The 20,919-nt window shown below is 38.2% G+C and overlaps 1 protein-coding gene across 2 annotated transcripts in view; it reads right to left on the reverse strand.

The window, feature by feature from the left end:
- Positions 1-2,124: 2,124 nt before the first annotated feature.
- Positions 2,125-20,919, reverse strand: part of dtx2 (deltex 2, E3 ubiquitin ligase) — a 48,967-nt gene continuing 30,172 nt past the window's right edge. Inside the window, exons 3-9 of one of the 2 annotated variants that reach the window (XM_052035422.1) lie at positions 20,378-20,436; positions 15,865-16,020; positions 8,518-8,585; positions 6,333-6,491; positions 5,685-5,846; positions 4,111-4,200; positions 2,125-3,413 (exon numbers count right to left, since the gene is read on the reverse strand). In XM_052035422.1, coding sequence (XP_051891382.1) covers positions 3,189-3,413; positions 4,111-4,200; positions 5,685-5,846; positions 6,333-6,491; positions 8,518-8,585; positions 15,865-16,020; positions 20,378-20,436 — 919 coding nt within the window. In that variant the 3' untranslated portion in view covers positions 2,125-3,188. The remainder of the gene's footprint in view (positions 3,414-4,110; positions 4,201-5,684; positions 5,847-6,332; positions 6,492-8,517; positions 8,586-15,864; positions 16,021-20,377; positions 20,437-20,919) is intronic. The other variant, XM_052035423.1, reaches the window with a different exon arrangement.

The following is a 20,919-nucleotide window of genomic DNA, read 5'->3' on the forward strand; positions in this document are numbered from 1 at the left end:
AGTAGAGGCAGATACTCACACAACATTTAGGCAGCATCCAGACAGGCACTTGAATCGTCAAGGCATACAAGGCCTCAGACTTAATGTGGGCAAATGGGATTAGCATAGATAAATACATGACTGGCACGGACACAGTAGACTGGAGGTCCTGTTTCTGTGCTGGACTCTATGACTCTACTGTGCCCTGTAGATTTCCTATACATCATTTTCCTTTAATCCTTGCATCACAGTCAAAGGAAAACAACAAGCCAAAAATCACTGGGCAGTTTTCGATGTATCCTTTAAAATTAGGATGGGCTAAGGAATTTTGTTATTTGCAATATCATTTACAGAGTGTATTGAGGACAGACTCTCAGAATTTATATTCCAGTTAAAGTAGATGACAATATGGTACATTCCTCGATTACAGGCCTGCTGATTCTAAAAATGTCTTTCACTCCATGAGACAGACCTGTTTTATTAAGGCTGAAATTTCATACATTGCAGCAGGCAGATAATTTGGTGCTGTTCAAAAATATGACCGATTTAATATTGCAATTGCTGGGAAGAACATTTAAAGAAAAGCTTTGCAAGAAAAGTTCTGTCTGCATCATTAAATTCCACATCTAGAGCGAAATACTTAAGACATCAGTTTACAAGTTTGATAGGAATTTGAAATCTGATTTGGTATCTTAAAATAAATCTTGATTACTTTTTACCAGATAGGCCTCAAAATCATAATCCTGCTTACTTAACTTTTTGACATCATGATGCTGTTCAAACATCTAAAAAATGACTTTTAAAATAACACCAAATTTTATAATTTGTCAGTTGGATCAGTCCACCCTTTCAGCAGCTGACTCAGTCTGGTATTGCTTTGGTCAGGGATGGTTGAGAACAGTTGTTCCACATTGTACGACATTGAGGAAAGGGCAAACTAGCTCCAAAGGACTTTCACAGTGATACAGACCCCTGTCAAGGTACATTATCTCCCATTGTTTCTGGCTCTTATCAGCTTTTCCCTAAGGGTCTATGAAGATAAGGATGTGTACAGACATTGCCAATTATTTGTATGTAATTGCAGTATGTTGAGATTACCAGCATTCAGGTGTTTCTGTGACTTGCTTTGATATCTAATTAATGTCATGATTTTAACATAAATCCAGCTGACACGCTACTGCAATACTTAGCATTCAGGTGCTTCTAAGGTGTCATCTTTTGGATGAGACATCAAACCAAGGCCTGATCTGCCCTTTCCAGTAGATGCAGAACTTTTGCTGGTGATATTTTGAAGTGTGGGTGTTGTCCCAATATTTATCCTTCTACTAATGTCACTAAAAGATTATCTGATTGTTATCATGTTGCTGTGGGGCAATTTGCTCTGCGCAGATTGCCTGTAGTGTTTCTTATAATAGTGAGTGCACTTCACAGAAGTACTTTGTCAATTGTAATTCACTTGAACATGTTCTTAAAGGGTCAGGAAGGCACTGTAGAAATTCAAGTTCTTTTTTATTGTAAGGAAGATTCAAACTCACCAACTGCTTTAAAAAAGTCATTGTCAAGTCAAAATAATTAGAAGGAACAAGAACCTTCTTGGTGAATCAGATGGCATTTCCATAAGCACAGCACTTTATCTATACTTCCCCTTCAAACTTCTTTAAAGAGTTTACACAGTACTCATTCATTTTTCCATCCATTTTCTATTAACAGTGGGACAGACCAACTTGTTGACCCAGTTTCATGATTATCTTTATTCAATTCCAAGGAACACCTGTAGCCTGTATATTTGACATTACAATCTTGATTCCATTTAATGAACTGTCAGCGGGATCCCAGGCCGCACCAGATGGAGGAGAATACTTCAAACTTTATTTAAGGGATCCAAGGAAGAAATATATCTTCTACTTTCCTGTGCTGTTCTCTTTTATGCTGTGAAATCAGGATACTTGATCAATGGGCAGCAGGAGACATCTGCTATTGGATCCGAGTGATCAATCAGGAGGCTAGGCATTGTGGCTAACTTGAGTGGGGGGGGGGGGGGGGTGCGCGGTTGGTTTGAGGACACCAGTAGTACTACGGTTAACAAGCCTAAATACCAAAAATACAGAACCATTGAATATAACCTACACTTCCTCAAAATATAGTTAAACAACTTAGTTTTTCCAACTGCACAAGGGCTGAATGCTACGTGATGATCACAAGCATTTTACCCTCAGTGCACAAAGAAATTCTTGTGTCAGGTGTTGCTGGAGGTGTGGCAAAACATGGAACTAAAATAACTTGTAAATAAAGAGGTTAATGGAATACAATTGATGCTTTTTTTTAAAAGATTTTATTATATGGAAATCATTGTTAATTATTAGGCCTCCCTGAGCACAATAGAAAAGTGATAATTTTTATTAAAAGTCATAGTACCTTGTTACAGGTATGAAACAGACTACAGAAATGGGCACAAAACTAAACAATTTATGCACACTAGACTTCACAGCCCCACACAACTAAGATCAGACAGCAGTGCATGTTTAAGATTCCATTGTTTCAGCCTGCCAAGATCCAATACCAATGCACATGCTATGGACATCCAATGTCTTACCGTCCTAGGATGAAAATAATAGTGTACATTATAATGCTCCATTATCCAACCCTGCTGTGATCACACGCTAGTGCATGTGTAACAAGATTCCATTGCCGGTTTCCATGTGAACTGCAGACTATTATTTTTAATACATGTGGCTGAAAGGAGAATGATGTGCACAAGAATTCCAAGTTCTATAGTTATTAACATTGCTGCTGCTGTCAAATATAACACAACAATGCCCAAGAAACAGTGTGACCAAATGAGATTAAATTAATTCAACTCCTTGCTGGTTAATGCTTTGCTTACGTAAACATGATACAGGAGATGTTCCTAAATGCCAGGAGGATCACCGGGGTGAAGGGAAACATGCGAGTCCAGCTCAGCTAGATCTGGCTTTGAATGGAACATAACCTCCTACTACCAGTGCTGCAATTACAGACATTAAGACTTTAGAAGATGCAGCCCGTGCACCCTCGCTTCACTGTTCAAGCTGTGGTGACTGATACCGCATAAAAAAAAAAGGATCAAGGAAAATGAAGCACAGCTAGTACTCAAAATAAAAAGAGTGCAAAAGATGGAAGCATCTCTAGAAACAGCACTGAATCAAAAGTTCTTTACAAATTACATTCTATTATTGCCTAAGACAGTCCTCTGTTACACCCTGCGCAGCCAGCTCTCCAAGGACATTGTCCAGGTAGTTGGGGTCTGGGAATCCATGGCCAGAGACATTGGATCCCTTCTCCGTTTTATGGTGAATCTCATTCCAAACTACTGTATCCGTTTCTCCAGTTGTACTTGATGTTCCCACAGTGAAAATCAGCCTTCTGTTCCATGCAACTTTCAGAAGCTCCAGAACCTAAAATAAATGATTCAGATTAGTTGGTATTCACTCTTTGATGGCTATGCAGGCATGGCTATTACTTGAGAATACCATAAACAGAAGCCTTGGAACTGATTAATGTTATTAGTTTACTCCAATTGCCTTCCACAACACCAAATTAAGAACATTTTGGATCAGGTTTCCAATAAGGCCCGGTATCCTAGGACCTCCATGGAGTGCCTATTTCTGAAGGTCATGTGAAGGTCTGACTGCTGGTCTAAACTGCTCCCCTGCCTACTCCCACTCCCAACCAATGGTGCAACAGCCTACTAACATACTCAGGGTTGAGAATTGTATATGGAATGGAGTGCTAAAGAGAGTACCTTATACTCCAAAATATCAACACCATCGGGGGCATGTGTTAAAATGAAAAGTTAAATTATTGAGTAAAAGAACATGTTAAATGGCATATTTGCACACATCTTGTATGCAAGCTTGACATTGATGCCCAGCCAGACTGTAGACTGCTGCCATTAGTATCTACTGGTAGCACTTCACTTTTCATGAGGTAAATAAGCAACTGATTTTTTTAAAAAACAATGCATCCTATAGAAATGTTCTTCCAATGAACTTCATTTCACAAAACTGGGAAATCTTTAATAATAGAGCAGATGGCAACCACAACGTGCTTGAAATTTTAATTGTTAAAGCAGATTTATATTAGTTATATTACCTGTCTGCCCTTATCGTTATAGGGCAGGTAGCAATGCCTGGGGAAGCCACGGGCAGTGTATGGTTTGCCTGGGTTTGGGTGCTCTGGACCCTGTGAAAAATCAGAGGCATCACATGAGTAAACAGAATCTTCAACTCCGTTCCCTTCTTGGGACTTTCAGAGCTTGTCAGACTGATTATTTTTAAATGAGGACAGTCTGCACTGATGGATAGCCTTAAGTGCTGGTCATCGGAAAATCACACTGTGTGTAGGTGAGTGGTAGAATCTGGGGAGGGGGGAGGAATTGATGGGAATGTGGGAAGAATTTTTTTAAAAATTGGGATTAGTGACTTCATGGTTAGTGCAGAATCAGTGGGCTGAAGGGCCTGTTTCTTTGCTGCATGACTCTCACATTGATGCCTTCTCAATGTAACCTCGCTTAATAATGTTAGAACTTCTCCCCAAGAAATTCACAGGAGCTTAAAACATCAAACACGTTGCCCTGGTCCTGAGATCATCGTGAAAGACTTCAATATCAAGGCTTCCATCCACATCCCAAAGTTGGAGTTGGTGGATGTTGCCTGGATTGGGGAACTTGCCTTATGAAAACAGGTTGAGTGAACTCGGCCTTTTCTCCTTGGAGCGACAGAGGATGAGAGGTGACCTGACAGAGGTGTATAAGATGATGAGAGGCATTGATCGTGCAGATAGTCAGAGGCCTTTTCCCAGGGCTGAAATGATTGCCACAAGAGGACACAGGTTTAAGGTGCTAGGGAGTAGGTATAGAGGAGATGTCAGGGGTAAGTCTTTTTACTCAGAGAGTGGTGAGTGTGTGGAATGGGCTGCCAGCAGCAGTGGTGGAGGCGGATACGATAGGGTCTTTTAAGAGACTTTTGGATAGGTACATGGAGCTTAGAAAAATAGAGGGCTATGAGTAAACCTAGTAATTTCTAAGGTAGGGACATGTTTAGCACAACTTTGTGGGCCAAAGGGCCTGTGTGTGCTGTAGGTTTTCTATGTTTCTATGGTGCAACTTTTAAGCAAATGGTATTGGCCCTTACTTGGCTTCACCCCACCCATCACAATACCTTGCACAAAAGGTGTGTGTGGAAGCAGAGGCAACAGTAAATATGAACATGCTTTCACTGGAATAAAACTGCAAGGCATAAACACTTAGATGATAAATCAGCTTGCTGTTTTAAACATTGCTTTTGAAATTTGACTGCAATTAGTTTCTGGTGATTAATGAACCCAAACAGAATCCAAGAATTCTTTCACTGGGTGCTCTAATTGTGGTAAAGTCAAAGTGAGCTTGAACTTCCATCACACAAACTATAGATCCAAGAGATCATTTCTATCAATACAAATAACTAATCAGAATAATGTATGTGTGGATGGACAAGTAATGTGAATTGTTCATTGATAAACCAAGAGGGATTTTTTTAAATAATTAATAGATTACATCTTCCTATAATGTGAAAATTATACAACCAAAACCAGCAAAATACACAGAATGTAGTATACAAAGAATATGCACTGATATACACAATCTTCTTGAAGTCGTATAATTTCTGCTGTCAAGAATGACTGGTTACCTGAATACCATGAGGGATATTGTACACAATTTGTATGGATCCAGTGTCTGGATATCCTGGCAGTGACTGCGGTAATAAATAAATATCCATCCTTCCTTTTGGCTGCGTTCCAGTTTTTTCACCATAAATTGTCTTACATGAAGGACACTGTAAACTGCCATCCTAAAAAATAAGTGAATTCAGTTGTTTAATAAACATCTGTATTTGGACACAATTACTCTCTATGGGACAACACAATTTTCCCTTTGTTTGCTGGCTAGCCAATAACTTGGAAACTGTACATATCGCACAACTTTCATATGGCACTCTCAACTATGCAAGGCAAACAACATTTTATCTGTCTGTGCCAAGTCAGTAACTCTTAGCTGAGTCAATGCTGGAAGAACTAATTTTGGCTTATTTCCTTTGAATTTCCATTAATTTGTATTTAATAAAATTAGTGAATGTGGTGAAGTATGGAGGATACGTCAGGAAGCTGTCTAAAAAAATGTCCCGTTGCACTGATGTAGGACAAATTCTTTTCATTAACAAAGTCCCTGATCCAAAAAAGTACCTCCTCTTTGGGGAAGGCTGCAAGTTCACTTTAAAAAAAAGAGAACTACATTATGTTTAGTTTCATTACATATAAAGTGGGTCACTTCTCTGTACCTTGTTCCCATTTTCATACATGGCCATCATGCACAGTAAGTGGAAGACATGGCCACATCTTGCAAGCTTTCCCACTGCATCCGACTGAATGGTTCTTGTCCTGGACATTCCATCGTATCCAGACAAGGCACTCAACTTCTCCATGCAAATTATACAGTCCTGAAACACACAAAACCAGAGCAACATTTAGCTTTAGCAGTTTTGAGTAGAATGCCTTGTGCTGATGTGCAGCTTGGAGTCTGTGTTGTTGGGTGCACTGGAAAATAAGCAGCACCATACCTTTGTCTTGAAATACTCTTTTGTGCATTAGTACTCAGAAACTGCAGTTTCTGCAATTAAACACCAACAACAGATTCATCTGTGCCAGTAACCTGAGGATAGCAAGTTGCCCAAAGCAATCAACCTGTGGCCTCTTTATTCAGATTGGTATACATCTTCACTTACTGGATCAGCTGCAAGAATTCTTACTTCTTCAGGTCCAAGCACTAAATCAAGGCTGATAATTCAGTAGATACATAACTAAGGGAGCTTGTATTGTTGTTCTTCTGGTGTTTTTGCCAACAGGCCTCTCAACCACACCATAAAAAGTTATTAATGCATTAATTTTCTGTTTGTGGGATCTTGCTATAGTAAATTGACTACCACTTATATAGAAGAAAAAGCATTCAGAAGTATCTCTCTATTCATAAAACAGATTGGCAGTCTTTAGGATGAGATACAAGGAGATTTCATTTTTTAAAAAAAAACTCTCAGACACTTCCTCCTACCTACCCCTGAACCATGACCCCACTGAAGACCACCAGGACATGATCTCCTGCACCATCAGCATCTGCAGTCCTTTGTTTCTCTTTTTAAAAAAACTATATTGATCACAGAGTATAATGAGAGTCAACATGGGTAGCCTAAGAAGTGTTAAATATAATGGAAAGACCATTAAAAGGCTAATTGATTTAAGGTGACATGCCCAACTTTATCCATAACAGCCAAACTCCATCCAATTTGTTGCTGTATCACGAAAAGATCAGAGAATTCAGTTCATTTTCACAAATGGAAGACAATATGCCAAATCAATGAGAATTTAAAAAAAGACTAATAGACTTAACTTATTGCTAAGAAACTGAAGCTTAAGTTCAATTGTTTTATGTTTCTTGCATTATAACAGTTTTCAAATAGTTTTCAAACTGCAGCAGCCCACTGTCCCACCAACATCTGCAAACACTTGTCTCAGACCAGAATCTTCCCCTATTCCCTAGCCCCCTGACTGGATACAATCCCAGTTAATCACAATCATAAAGTGTGCTGAAGGCATGCACCAACAGGTAGTCTGTATGTATAATAGATGTATTAGAATAAATACGGTTGTGGGAAAACAAAAGCAATTCACAGTTTAGAGGTGTACATATACACACCTGATAGTAATATCTGTTTTTAGAATTTGAGTAAAAATTCTAGCTCATGTGTTCAGTTGTGGACTGTTGCAGATCACATTCTGTGCAACGCTTTGATTCAATTTACAGGAAACTTGTTTTTGCCCTTCTCACCAGGTCTCCCTTGGCCATGTTATGAAGATGGTCTGTTCCCAGATCTGTTCTGTTCAATATGATCTGTTCCCAGACCTCCAACTGTTTCCTTCAACTAATGATCTCCAACCGCCAGACAGAATTAGGAGCAGGAGCAAGCCATGTCTCTTAAGCCTGCTCCACCAGTCAGATCGTACCTGATCTTCTACCTCAGCACCATTTTCCTGCATTATCCCCTTAAACCTTTACTCCCTCAATGTCCAGAAACCTGTTGATCACTATCTTGAATGAACTCAAATACTGAACCTCCATAGGTTTCAGAGTCCCACAGATTAACTACTCTCTCTGTGAAGAAATTTCAGTAAATCCCTACCTACTAAAATCCTGGCAGAACTGAAACTGATGGACTGGATAAAAGAACACTTAGTATTTTAGAAAAATAAAAGAACGAAGACATGGCTTTCATAAGAAGGCTCTCAAGATATTGAGTGGAGGGTTGTAGATAATAAAGATCAGAAAGAATGCAGATGTTCAAGGTACAGACTTCAGTTTTGTTTGAAGGATTCAGGCTGCGCAAGTGCAATCGGCCAGACTGAAACTGACAAAAAGGAAACTGTTTTTTTTCCACAAAAATTACAGCTACTCCATTAATACTTTGATTTCACCTCATCCGGATGCTCCTCTATTCTTGTCATGTACTTCTTTACCACCTCCTCTGGATCTTTTACTATTTCTGTAATGGAAGAAATGGAAAGATGATGATACAGCTATACCACAATCTGAGCAAAGCCATGCTCATACTCAACGTTTACTCGAGACAAACTACCCCCATTGTAAGAGTCCTACATGTTTAATTAAAACCTCCAGATAAAATTGAAACAAAATAGTCAGCTTGTATTTTACAAGCAGTAAGATTGGCAAAAAGAAATGAGATAATCTTGAAATACGATAACCGATGGGAAAGATTTCAGAAAAAGGAACAAATTGTTCACCATCACCACTTTTTTCTCATAATAGGATGAATAACATTGTGCTTTTCCCAGTATATCCCAACACATCCCTCTTCTGGGTTTAAAATATTTACACAAAAACGAAAGACTAATAATGTTACCAGAGATACAAGCTTCTGAGGGTAACTATGAAATAATTTATGTCAATATTAGCCACTGAATCAAATCATAGGAATTTATAGCCCAGATGGAGTCTAATCAGCCCTTGGCATTGACACAGGCCAAACATATTTATTTAGAATTACCACTCCCCGCTTTCTTTATCTATGCTAGGCTACGATGTATGAAATGCCATCCAGATTCATTGGAATTTCTGCCTTCACCATTGTAGGCAATGACCGTCATACCTGCACCACCATCAAGATGATTTTTTTCTTACCCTCAACTCCCCTCTTAAAAAAAACAGGGAATTGAGGCCTACGGGGAGCCGGCATAGAAGAGAAATTGAGGCCTGGGATAGATCGGCCATGATCACACTGAATGGTAGGACAGGCAGCCTACTCCTGCACCTGTGTTGTGCAACTTATCCACCAAATATCTTACATCTAAAGCCCTAAGTTATTGAACTCTCTGCTGAGGAATATAAAAACAGGGATGTAAACTATCAAGGGAAACATGTTTTTCCTGTTCAGCCTGTCTGATTCTCTTAATTTTGCTCTTCCTTCATGCTTTACTCTAAAGTAAATAGGCACATTCTTTCCACCTTAACTAACCTTCTCTCGCACATCAATATTCTAGATCTCCTCTGCGTCATCTCTACTGTTTACATATTTTCTGCGATACAGTGACTAAGATTTTACACAATTCTTTAATTAGGGTCAACTAGTACTTTATAGATTTCTATAACATCCCCACTCTTGTATTCTCTGCTTGGCAAATAAAAGGAAGTACCTGTACACCCTGTTATGACTGGTACATTTGCCTGTGAAGTTCAACTCCAATATCCACCTGATCTTATCAAGCACACATTCACTTGTGCATTTTTATTTTCTGTTTGTACCCCAACCCACTCAAACAAGTTACCTTTCACATCTCCAGACTGAATTTAATTTGCCACTTTTCAGCTCGCGTGACCAATCCATTAATTCCTTTCTGTACTTTCGATCTTTCTTCCTCACAACAGACCATACCTCTAATTGCAGTATTCACAAATTTCTTAATTCTAGCTCCTACATTTAAGTTCAAATCTTTATTATATGCCATGAAAATAGGCTTTGCAGAATGCAATACTAAACAGCCTTCCAGTCACTAAAGTACTCAAACTCAGAGTTGGTAATTTTGAAATTGTAATCCTCATTAAATCAACCCTTTGTAGCCAGGCTCAAGGATTTCTCAGAACAAAGCCTCTCATTGTTGTATATGCATGGTTTAACTGGATTAGAGCACAGCACTCAGTGTGGGATACATTCCTTCTCCATATGGTCCCACTCCAACTCACTGCCCTGGATTCCCTCTTTAAAAAAACTCCAAACGCAGTTTCTGTTGATGGAATAGAGTAGCCTAGTGTGTATGGGGCAGTAACCTGCTGGCAATAAAGATCACAGTGTAGTTTTGGTTGTGACACAGTTATTCCTTTCTCGATTATGTTCTATTGCTGAGTTACATACACAACCTCTGCCTTGTAGTTCAAGTTACTTAATTGAATTGTCTGTTAATTCAAATTGAAATTGTGTAAAAAAATACCTGCCATACCTTTATTAAAATTTCAATTCATTCTACTGAATAAATTGAACCTTCGTCCAAATAAATACCCACAACAAATTAGTATCAGCTGAGAAATGGCAAGCTCCTTCAGAGACAGATTCATGAATTTCAGTGAAAGCTATAATATGTACCTAGACTGATTCTTCAGAAAACTGGACAGAAAGACAATTTACACATAATATAATAGATTGTTTTGATCATGTTTACACTATATGTCAGAGGAAAAAACATACCTGAAATAAATGTCAGTGATAAAATGCAGTACTCTATTTTTGGACGATATTAATTCATTAGTTGACTGAAGGGCCAAATACTATAAAAACTAATTTTGCATGATTTGAAGAATCACAACAGCACATCCCCATTAGGTTCAATATTTAACTTTCTTGGGACCATTTATTGTTAATCAACATCTCTTCCAATACTGGATTCATCTGAGTTGGAGTTAGACATGATGGGAAGCTCGATCAGATTTCAATGAACAGTTCAGCTGCTTTTAGAACATTCCAAATGTCATTAATACAAGGTCTCTGGCATTCTATTCTCTCATTGCCAATGGCTTGGAAATTTTTTTTACTTATTATAATAAATTTAATTTTACTCGCACCATTTCTCCCCATTGAAATAATATGCTGCACAAATCTATGACTTCCCTAAATGCCAAGCTCTCCCTAAACTTCTCTTTCGTCCCCCCGTTTTTACGAAAGGCTTGTCAAGACAATTCTTTGGCTAAACTTTTGGTTACCTGTTTTAATATCTCTACACTTAACTTAAGTCAAATTTTGTAAAACAACTTGGTTTTACACAGCTACAGCCAACGGTCATTGACCACTTGGCTCCCAAGCTTGCTACCCACTGTGACATGCTCGCACTATGAACGAAGTATGGGCTTACTACTTTGTTACCCAAAGTTACCTGATCCAAAATGGTGAAATTTTGTGTGGTGTCAGAACCTTGCAAGGTGTAGTGTCAACATCTGCACGGGGCCCCACTATGAACAAACTAGAAAAAAGATTTATAACCAGCTGAGTAAGTCTCAGACTTTCCCAGCTGTCAAACCTGTCAAGGACTTTGAATATTCCCAACATTCAGAAACTACAAAAGATTTAACATCTGTACTCCACCTGGCCAAAATGTTGAAAGTGACCCAAGTGGTCAAGTAAATTATGAATGGCTCAAGGCAGCCAATCACCATTTTCCCAGGGCATCTAGGGATGGACAATAAATGCCAGCCTTGTCAACAACCTAAATCAATACAAAATAAAGTTTTTCTTCTTCATTAAATAACCCACTTATATTTTCATGCAATGGACCGCAGAAATTATTCAGAAAGGAATTAAAATATTAAAAGAAGTTTGAACATGTAAACAAACATCAAAGCCAACATACCACTGAGAGCTGGTGCTCTGGGAGAGGAGAAAAAAAGAGATAAGCCTCAAATTAACAATGCCTCAGCTTATTTGCTGAGTAACTGAACCCTACCCTGGATCATTGCCCAAGTCGCACAGGCCAATCTCAGAGGTGTGTATTCTCTAATGTCATGTGATATCCCTGGTAGCATTCATGCTCATTGTTCACCCCAACATCGAGAGACAAAGCACTCTTGAATGCAATCCCCGTAACACTAGAACACAGCAGAAACTAATATTTATTGGTGGGTTAAGCCTCCGAATCCAAACACCCAGCAACATAAATTTGCAATAGCCATTTCACATGGGTGTGATTAGTGCATCGCACAGGATGCATAGATAGAAGCTGCTTGCACTTCTGCCACAAGAACTGACGAATGAATGTACAAAGCAAGTTAATTTACTGAATAAGATCTTCTATTAACTGTAAACCGTGCACTGATTGTTATTGAACCTCAGTAGTTGGAACACAAATTCAAGGACCCCCAAGACTGTTTCCCACCCTTCAAGCACCACTAGTGCAGTATTAAGCTTCCTATTTTAGGCTCATCTAAACTGAAATAGCCTGTAACATAAGCAATGTTTTAAATTGCATAATGATACAAATATCCGGCTCTCTGGATGCTGCTTTCCAATCTTCACTAGAACTTCCAACACATATGTTGCCACAGATTTCTCCTGCATGAGCCACAAGTGTTTTTGTTTCATGCTCAAATGGAGAGAGAAGTGTTGGTTTATCCCCACTTCTAACATGCCTGGGTTCCATGCTCTTGGATTTTCTATCACACAGTGCTGAGTCTCCCCAGCTATAAGCTGACTACTGAATTGGGTGTTTTTCTGCACATCTTACATACCTCTGAAGCTGACAACACATGCTTATGTTTGAGTTTCATATCCTACACTCTTGCTTTCCAAACAGCAGCCAGTGACCAACTTACTGTACACAAGGAAGCTGCTGAGCTGCTAAGTGAGAGCTTTACATTGCTCATTTTGCTAAAACCACAGCAAGCAGGAAGGAGATCTTGGCAAGGTCCTCAGGTTACGGTGTGGGCTCCGAGAGATCTGCTACTAGAAGTCGTGGTAGTATTATGTTCATAGCATTTTGTTTGATGCTCGGGATTGGAATAGACGGGGACTAAAGTATTGGGAGAAAGGGAGGCCATGGATCTTGCCCTTAGTGTAAGCAGCAGAAGAGAGCAATGTAAATTGTCACTGTATTTCAACTTGTTTTTTTCCACAATACAAATTGATAAATGTGTTTTAATAATTAACATTATAGAAAATATTTAATCTTAGTCCTGTAGACTTTTGATTTTAAAATAGTTTCAAGCAAAGGCAAAAGAACCAGTTATAATTCCTTTCATTTTAACCAACAGAAACTACACTGGTGATTTTGAGGGGTAACAGAGTCTTGGGGGGGGGGGGGGGGGGGTGGTTCTGGGATTTCAACAGTTTATCCGAGTATGAGTCATAATCAGTGCATGATTTTCATTTAATAGGAACTCTATTTAGGGAATTAATATGCTACATACATTCAAAGGATTCTTGGTACTTGGTAGCAATCAGAACAAACTAGTCGGTTGATAAATGAAGGCACAAATGTTAGTGATTTTTAGTTGCACAATATCTGGTCAAGCATGGCTATGATGGAACACATTTCAGGTGAGAGGGTGGCGGTAATGCCATTGAATGACAATAGTAAGCGGTTAGATTCTCTCTCGTTGGAGATGGGTGGGCACAAGCCGTAGTTGCCACCCCAAATGCAGTGTGGATCTTGGTCCGTGCAGGTGCAGGGTGCTTCAGTTTCTGGGGACAGGCAAACAGAATTGAACATTTTGCAGTCATTGGTAAGCATCCCCATTTCAGATGTTACGATGGAAAGAAAGTCATTGATGAAGCAGCTGAAGATAGTTAGGCCTAGGAACTCCTGCAGTGATCATCTTTTGGTTGGGGTGATTGACCTTCAACAATTATATTCCTGTGCGTAAGATACGACTATAACCATTGGGATGTTTTCTCTTTGATAGCTGCTGCCTTAAGTTTTACCAGGAAATTTTGATGCCACACCTGGTCAAATATCACCTTGATTTAAGGGCAGTTAGTCTCACTTAACCTCCAGAATTCAACTTTTAGATTCATGCTTGGAGCAAGGCACTGATGAGGTTTGCTACCAAGTGGTCCTTGCAAAACCCAAACTAGGAATCAGCGAGCAGGTCATTGAAGAGCAAGTGCCACTTGATAGTGCTGTCAATGACACTTCACATTACTTTACTGACGATCGAGAGTAGACTGACTGGATGGTAATCAGTTAGATTAGATTTGTCCTGCTTTTGTTAATAGGATATACACGGGCAATTTCCCACATCGATAGGTAAATGCCAGTCATGTATCTGCACTGAAACAGTTTGACTAGAGGCACTGGTAATTCTGCAGCACAGGGCTTCAATACCATCAAGCTCCATTCAAAGTATTTGATAAAAGATGAAGTTCCGGTTGACACACAAAAAAACTTCAAATATTGATGCTGCTCATTAAACTATCTAAAAAAAATCTCCTTGAACTTTATTCAATAACATAATAAAAAATAGTTAGTATTGAACAGTAGGTATACAGGCTTTCCTTTCAGATGTTTCTGTTTAGTTGGTTGATTTTGACTACAGTAACCTTTCCCTTAGAAATAATTCATAGTCAATTTAAAAGTTATGCCAACTTTCTCACTTCATATTAATATCATTCCAGTTATGGAATTATGTCTGAAAAGCTCATAAATTACTTGAGAACAAAGGGTACTTCTTACTTGCCTGCATGTCTTTTATTTTCGAAAGAGAAGTTGCCAAGTTTTTAAAAACTTTCCCAAAGAGGCTTTTCTTCACATTGAGCCCAGATAATGCTGGCAAGATATTCCACCACAGATGGATCAAGGTTGAATTTAGAGCTCCTACTAGAAAACGGCTATGATTTACCACACTGAGTAATTGTGATGCAATAAACTCAGTGCGCACACACTGAAAAGAATAAATCTCACTTCCTCTGCACTTCAGAAGCATTGCAGGGAATCAAAATGTAGTTTCTATAACTGACATCTGTATTTAGCAATTTGCATGGTGGTTTTAACTAATTATGTAATGAGGAAATCTGATAAATGCATTAATCTGAGACCACATGCATATCCTGCAGGATAAGGAATGGAAGTACAATTTTTTTTACAGGAATGTATTTTAAGTATTCAACATCACAATAATTGCAAAGTTAAAAAAAAATCAAGTAGCTATTTACTCCGGAGGGCGAGAGAATACCATCAGCAAAATAATACATACGAATTCAAAGCAAGTGAAGAGGTGGGTTTAATCTCAACCCTGGATGTAATTTGCAACACATGGTAATATTTAATGAGAATTGCTTATGTGACATGGAAAGAAATATAATTAAACAGAAGTAGGCATTTTTATCTCCAAATTTAATGCTGTCACATGCAAACATTTGAACTTTTGGTGGAATACAGGGAGGCTGAATACAGGCATTGCTAGAAATGAATTTGATTGACAGCAAGTTAACATTTCAGGCAGGGTAACATGTGACATATTGAACCTTTCCATCATTTTAATTCTACATTATAGTGTCATGGCAGGATTAATAGCTATATTAAAATAATTGCATAAAAATTAATGTACCAACACAACTGGTCTGATGCCTGAAACTTTAGTCCCAAAACTGCACCAGCCAATACTGCTATTAAATGTTAGAATCATTTCAAGTACAGGTTTGAAGCAAAGTATAAGAAAAACAAGGATAAAAAAAATCATGCCATACCAAGCTTAAAACTTCTCCCCAATGGGCAAAAGAAAACAGATCAATACTGGAAGTAAATAGGAAATCTTTTTTTAACTACCTTTTCTGGACACTTTCTTCGATCTCTTAAATGACTTATCTCGGGCAGTGCTGAGCTTTTTATCCCTTTTCCTTGAGTCAGCATTGTCTACGGGTTTAGTTGCGCGGGTGAAGCACACAGGCAGTCCAGCAGCACACATCAGAATTGCGGTCATGCCTAAAGGTTCAGTGGTCATCAGCATGCACAGGGGGAGTGGTGTGTAAAAAAAAACAAAATAGAGCACACAAAAGTAAATTAAAAAAGGAACCAGAGGAAATAAAAGAAAGTCAACAGAACTCAAAATCAAAAATCACCAAGTGACAAAATTAATTCATGACACAAAAAGTGGAAGTAAAATTAGTCTGACATTATAGGCCCCTTCACCTCACCAGTGATTTGAAAGAGACTAAGTGAACAAAACCCCACAGAATAAGTAGACAAGCCTGTGTGGCTACCAGGGCAACAGCAGCAGAAACAATGGGATACCATTTTAGCTGGGAAATACTAGTTCAGATAAGTGTTTTAATGCAACACAGACGTAGTTCTGAACGAAATAGCTATTTAGAATTTGCAATAAAGTATAAAAGCATCAATGTCCAAGCAGGTCCTATATTCAAATTTCTCACAAAGCACTGTGGCTTGTATCCCTTCTACACGGCATTCACTTTTTGAAAAATCAATGTCTTCATCCTTTATATTCAGCGTGGGAGCTCCCTGTAGGACTGTTCCCACACCCTTGCTCAATTAAATTTGCAATTGAAAATTAATTGGTCATGAGGAGGCATTTGGAAGAATTTCCTCTCAAATTTCTTTTAGATTTTTCACACCTGGAGCAAATTTCTACGAAGGTTGAAATTTTTCTGAATGTTAATGTGTGAAGAAGATTTTCCCTACTTTTTGTGTCTCCTGCTACTGTAATGCAATATGTAGATAATTCAAAACATCATTTTTTGAGCTCAGGACTTAATGAAGTCAGTGACTGTAGAAACAGAGAAGGGTGAAAAGTATTTTTACAAACTTAACAACTAATCTTGACAAAGTTTAAGAGAGCAAATTCACATTTGATTGATATAATCTTGTTTTTACACAATATATTTTCAAAGTAAATGCTTGATCTTTGAAAGTCAGTTATCAAAATTTGAAAGGGTCCACCAACACTTCTACTTATACAGCACCCAATGCAGAAAATATCTCAAAGTGCTTCACGCAAACATTATCAAATACTATCTGAGCAACATGGAGATGACCAAAAGCTTGACCAAAGGTTGGCTTTAATGGGCACCTTTCAAGAAAGAATAACGCAAGAAGTTTTAGGAAGGAAATTTTGGATCTTCAAGGCCTTGACATCTGAGGGCACTGCCACCAATGGAGTGATAAAAGTCACAAAGACCACCACAGAATTGAAAGTGCATTGATAAAGAACTGAAGGTTGTACAGATAAGGAGGTGTTTGAAAACAAGGAAGAGACTTTTAAAATGAAAATCAAATAAAAACCTGCAGATGCCAGAAATCCAAAACAAAAACAGAAAATGCAGGGAATAGTCAGCAGGACAGGCTGCACCTGGGGGAAGCAAATCAGAGTTAAAGTTTCAGGTTGGATTCCCTTTGTCAGACCCTGGGTCTCCAACCCAAAATGTTCTCTGTTGAAGGGAATTTTAAAATTGAGCCATTGCTCAACTATAGCCAATGCAGGTCATCAACCACAAGAGTGGGGGAACAGGATTTGAACACAAGCTGGGATACAAGCAGAGTTCTAGACAACCTTATTTGCAGAGTCTCGAGGAAGGCTACTGCAAATTGAATTGTCAAGTCTACACATTGTTTAAGAAGCAATTCAAGCATGGATTTGTTTGAATAAGCCAAAGTAAAACATGCAAAAATCAGAAGCTGATCAAATTCTTCTTAATGGTTGGGGAAAAAAATTGTTTTTAAAAAGAGTAATGTAGATATGTTGGCATATACTGTGAAGATAGGGTATTAATGTAATTTGTTGGACATTAAAATATTGCCTCTATGAAACTGTGCAAAACTAGAAAAATAGAAACTTTTAAGCTTACAACTTTATAATGAAAAAGTGGGGAAAAACAGATCAATAATCTTTGACAGAAACTGCTTCAAAAAGGTGTTAAGACAGCAAAACGTCATCTGGCTGAAGTCCATGACAAGAATCTGACTTTACTTAAAGTAGGCAATTTGCTTTGGTCAGAAGAGACCAGCAAGCAACAGGCAAGACAGTGATGCTGTCTAACACCCTTTTCAGTCAGGATATTGATAACGAAAGGGTTAAAACTACAAGAATACTGCCCTCCACTATCTGTCCAATATGTACAGGGTTATGTATGTGAAAACTGATAAACATTAACTGTTTACCTTAATTTTTGATAAATCGCTAATTAATCCTTACCCTGTAGGTTTATAGATGAATCACCAAAATTTCCAGCCTGTGATCCAACAGATGCATCAATGAATCATAGTGCATTTAAATTTATCACTTGCAATGTTGGTTGGAGGAGGATTCTAAAACAACTAAATACATCAATGTACCAGCTAATTGATTTAATCTGCTGAGGTTATGCAGGGATTTTTTTTAGTGCATTGATCAGATCAGAGCACACTTCCAATGAGACCTCCATTTTTGGGAGAAGACGCTATAAAATTAAGCCAACTGATTCAAAGTGTGTAGAGAATGTAGTTAAAGGGAAAGATCCAAGATGCTTGGAAATGGACACAGTGACTAGATTTTCTTCTGCTAGTATAATCTGGTGCTTCTCTCGCTCCTTGAATCAGACTAATGGCACCTCCCAGCCCTGGAGCTGTAGCAGAATCATCTCATCTGCTTTTCTGTGCCACTATAAGTGCTACCAGGCAGTGCTGTATTGCACATATTCTAGCAAGTATTCAGTTTTACTCTCAGATGCTAGAATCACCTTAATTGCATACAATCTATTAAAACTGAAATTTAAATTTACTGATCACTTACATCTCATTAATTTCAAATCATAGTTTGAAACAATTTTTCAATGGCATATTTGAATAGTGGAACTGTAACCAAGTGATTTATTTATAATAAACACAAATCTGGTTCACCAATCCCCTGACATTGATGTCTTGCTATCTTAAGCCAAGATCTTCCAACAATGATACATAATGAGTCATAAAATATCAGTGAATCAAAAAAAAGCTGCTTCCAAAAATCAAGCTGCTGCTTCAGAAAACATTTTTGTGATACAGATTTTACGTTGGTAACCATGTTACTTCTGCACTGAAATAGGACTTCTTTGCAATTTGAACAATGAATTGAGTTTGTTCTAAATTTCTAGTTTTCCTACAAATTCTTTGCAGCCACGGAAAATGACAATATTACCCATTGTTTATTGACATCATTTAATTTGCTGGGCTCAATAGCAAAAGCCCCGGAATTACATTGCGTGAATACTTAGTACTTTGACTTTTTGACAAACTGATCCATTTAAGAATGGAGGTTGGGGTGGGGAAAATCACACACCAGAACATTAGTTTTAGGACACCAGATTTATGGTTCTCTGCAAGCAAGCAATACAAGAAATAGCAAACTAATCAACAGGTTCAGTAATGAAGAATAACTAATTGAATTTTTCAATCAATTTCAGACAAACTCTGTGGGAATGCCTCTATGTAGCAAATTCAAATGGAGAGACTGCAGCAAAAATATAACAGAAAATATCTCTTTAGCAGTTGATGACACTATCAAGCATTCTAAAGTTTAGCATAGACCAAATACAATGCAAGGAACTAATAAACTCTTAATGTGCAGGCATTTCCACCTTCTTAGACTTTATTGTCCCACTTCTATTTCCCACATCCTTCAGTCCTTAGGAAAGATGGTGAATTTTATTCTTTAGGCTCACCTTCAGTGGAAACTGAACTGAAATCACCTAGACTCTTGCCTTCAGGAGACCAGCTACAATAAGGTGATACGTTTCCTACCTCTCCTCCTTGCTCGTTTTGTGTGACAGCACAAATTCATATAGAGTTTAAATCTAGTCTTAGAGAATCAAGGTCTATTGAGTTAGAGAATAGTCCTTTCATTTAAACTCTATTTAGCATATAATTCAGACATGAGAAAACATTATCTTTCAGCTTCCTTCATTGGTTTACTGGGCCAATAAAAACATATTACTGAATACCAAGCTCAAAGTGGTACCTCACACAAATCAGTATTTATTAAACACTAACAGGCAACTGAGCCTGACGCTGTCCTTGATGGACATTTACGTGTATATACATGAAGTGATCAAGAATCAAAAGGAATCCTTGATCTTATTTCATTCCCTCCTCTCAAACTGCTGAAGCCAACTTTAGCATCCCTAAAAATTGTCCAAGTTGAAATGAGCTAATTTAGCATTCAGGTATCAGATTGTGCTGCTTGACATCAGATGTGTGTGCACGATGTGAACTACTGCAGTCACTTTCATCTTTTGGCAGAAGACTTTTGATCTGGCTCTTTAGCTTTATTGAATATTTATATATTTTTAATAACATGATAAACAATTACCTGCAAATGCTGGGAACACATTGTTCGGACCATTCAGCTGTATCGGTAATGCTGGAATGCTGGAAAGATGTAGAAAAGAAGTGCAAATTATTGCAATTGAACAAGATAAACAATAATTCCTCCCAGCTGCTACTTATTACACTTCAAGAATACCAGATGGCCTGGCACCCCAGTTTTAGTGGTGGAAAAGATACTAGCTGCAGTTGCACAGGGAAAGAACGACATCTGCATTTCTACAATGTCTTTTACAGCTTCAAAGGGCTCAAATTATTTCTATAGTGCAGTGACTGCTGCAAAGTAAACAAATGCAGTAAGCAGTACATCCACAGCAAGATCCTACCATGATCAATAACCCGCTAATCTGCTTTGGTCGAGGTATAAACTGTAGGCCAGAAAGGTTTCTCTATGGTTGTTTGAACCACATATGATCTTTTCCATATTTACAGTTAGTGCTTAATCTTAAACAGCACAACATTTGGATGGTTGGGGGAGGGAGGGGGTGTGGGGAATCAAGGAAGAGCATAGACACCTTTGAACAATAG

The sequence above is a fragment of the Pristis pectinata genome, chromosome 21 (assembly GCF_009764475.1).
Source record: "Pristis pectinata isolate sPriPec2 chromosome 21, sPriPec2.1.pri, whole genome shotgun sequence".
NCBI lineage: Eukaryota > Metazoa > Chordata > Chondrichthyes > Rhinopristiformes > Pristidae > Pristis > Pristis pectinata.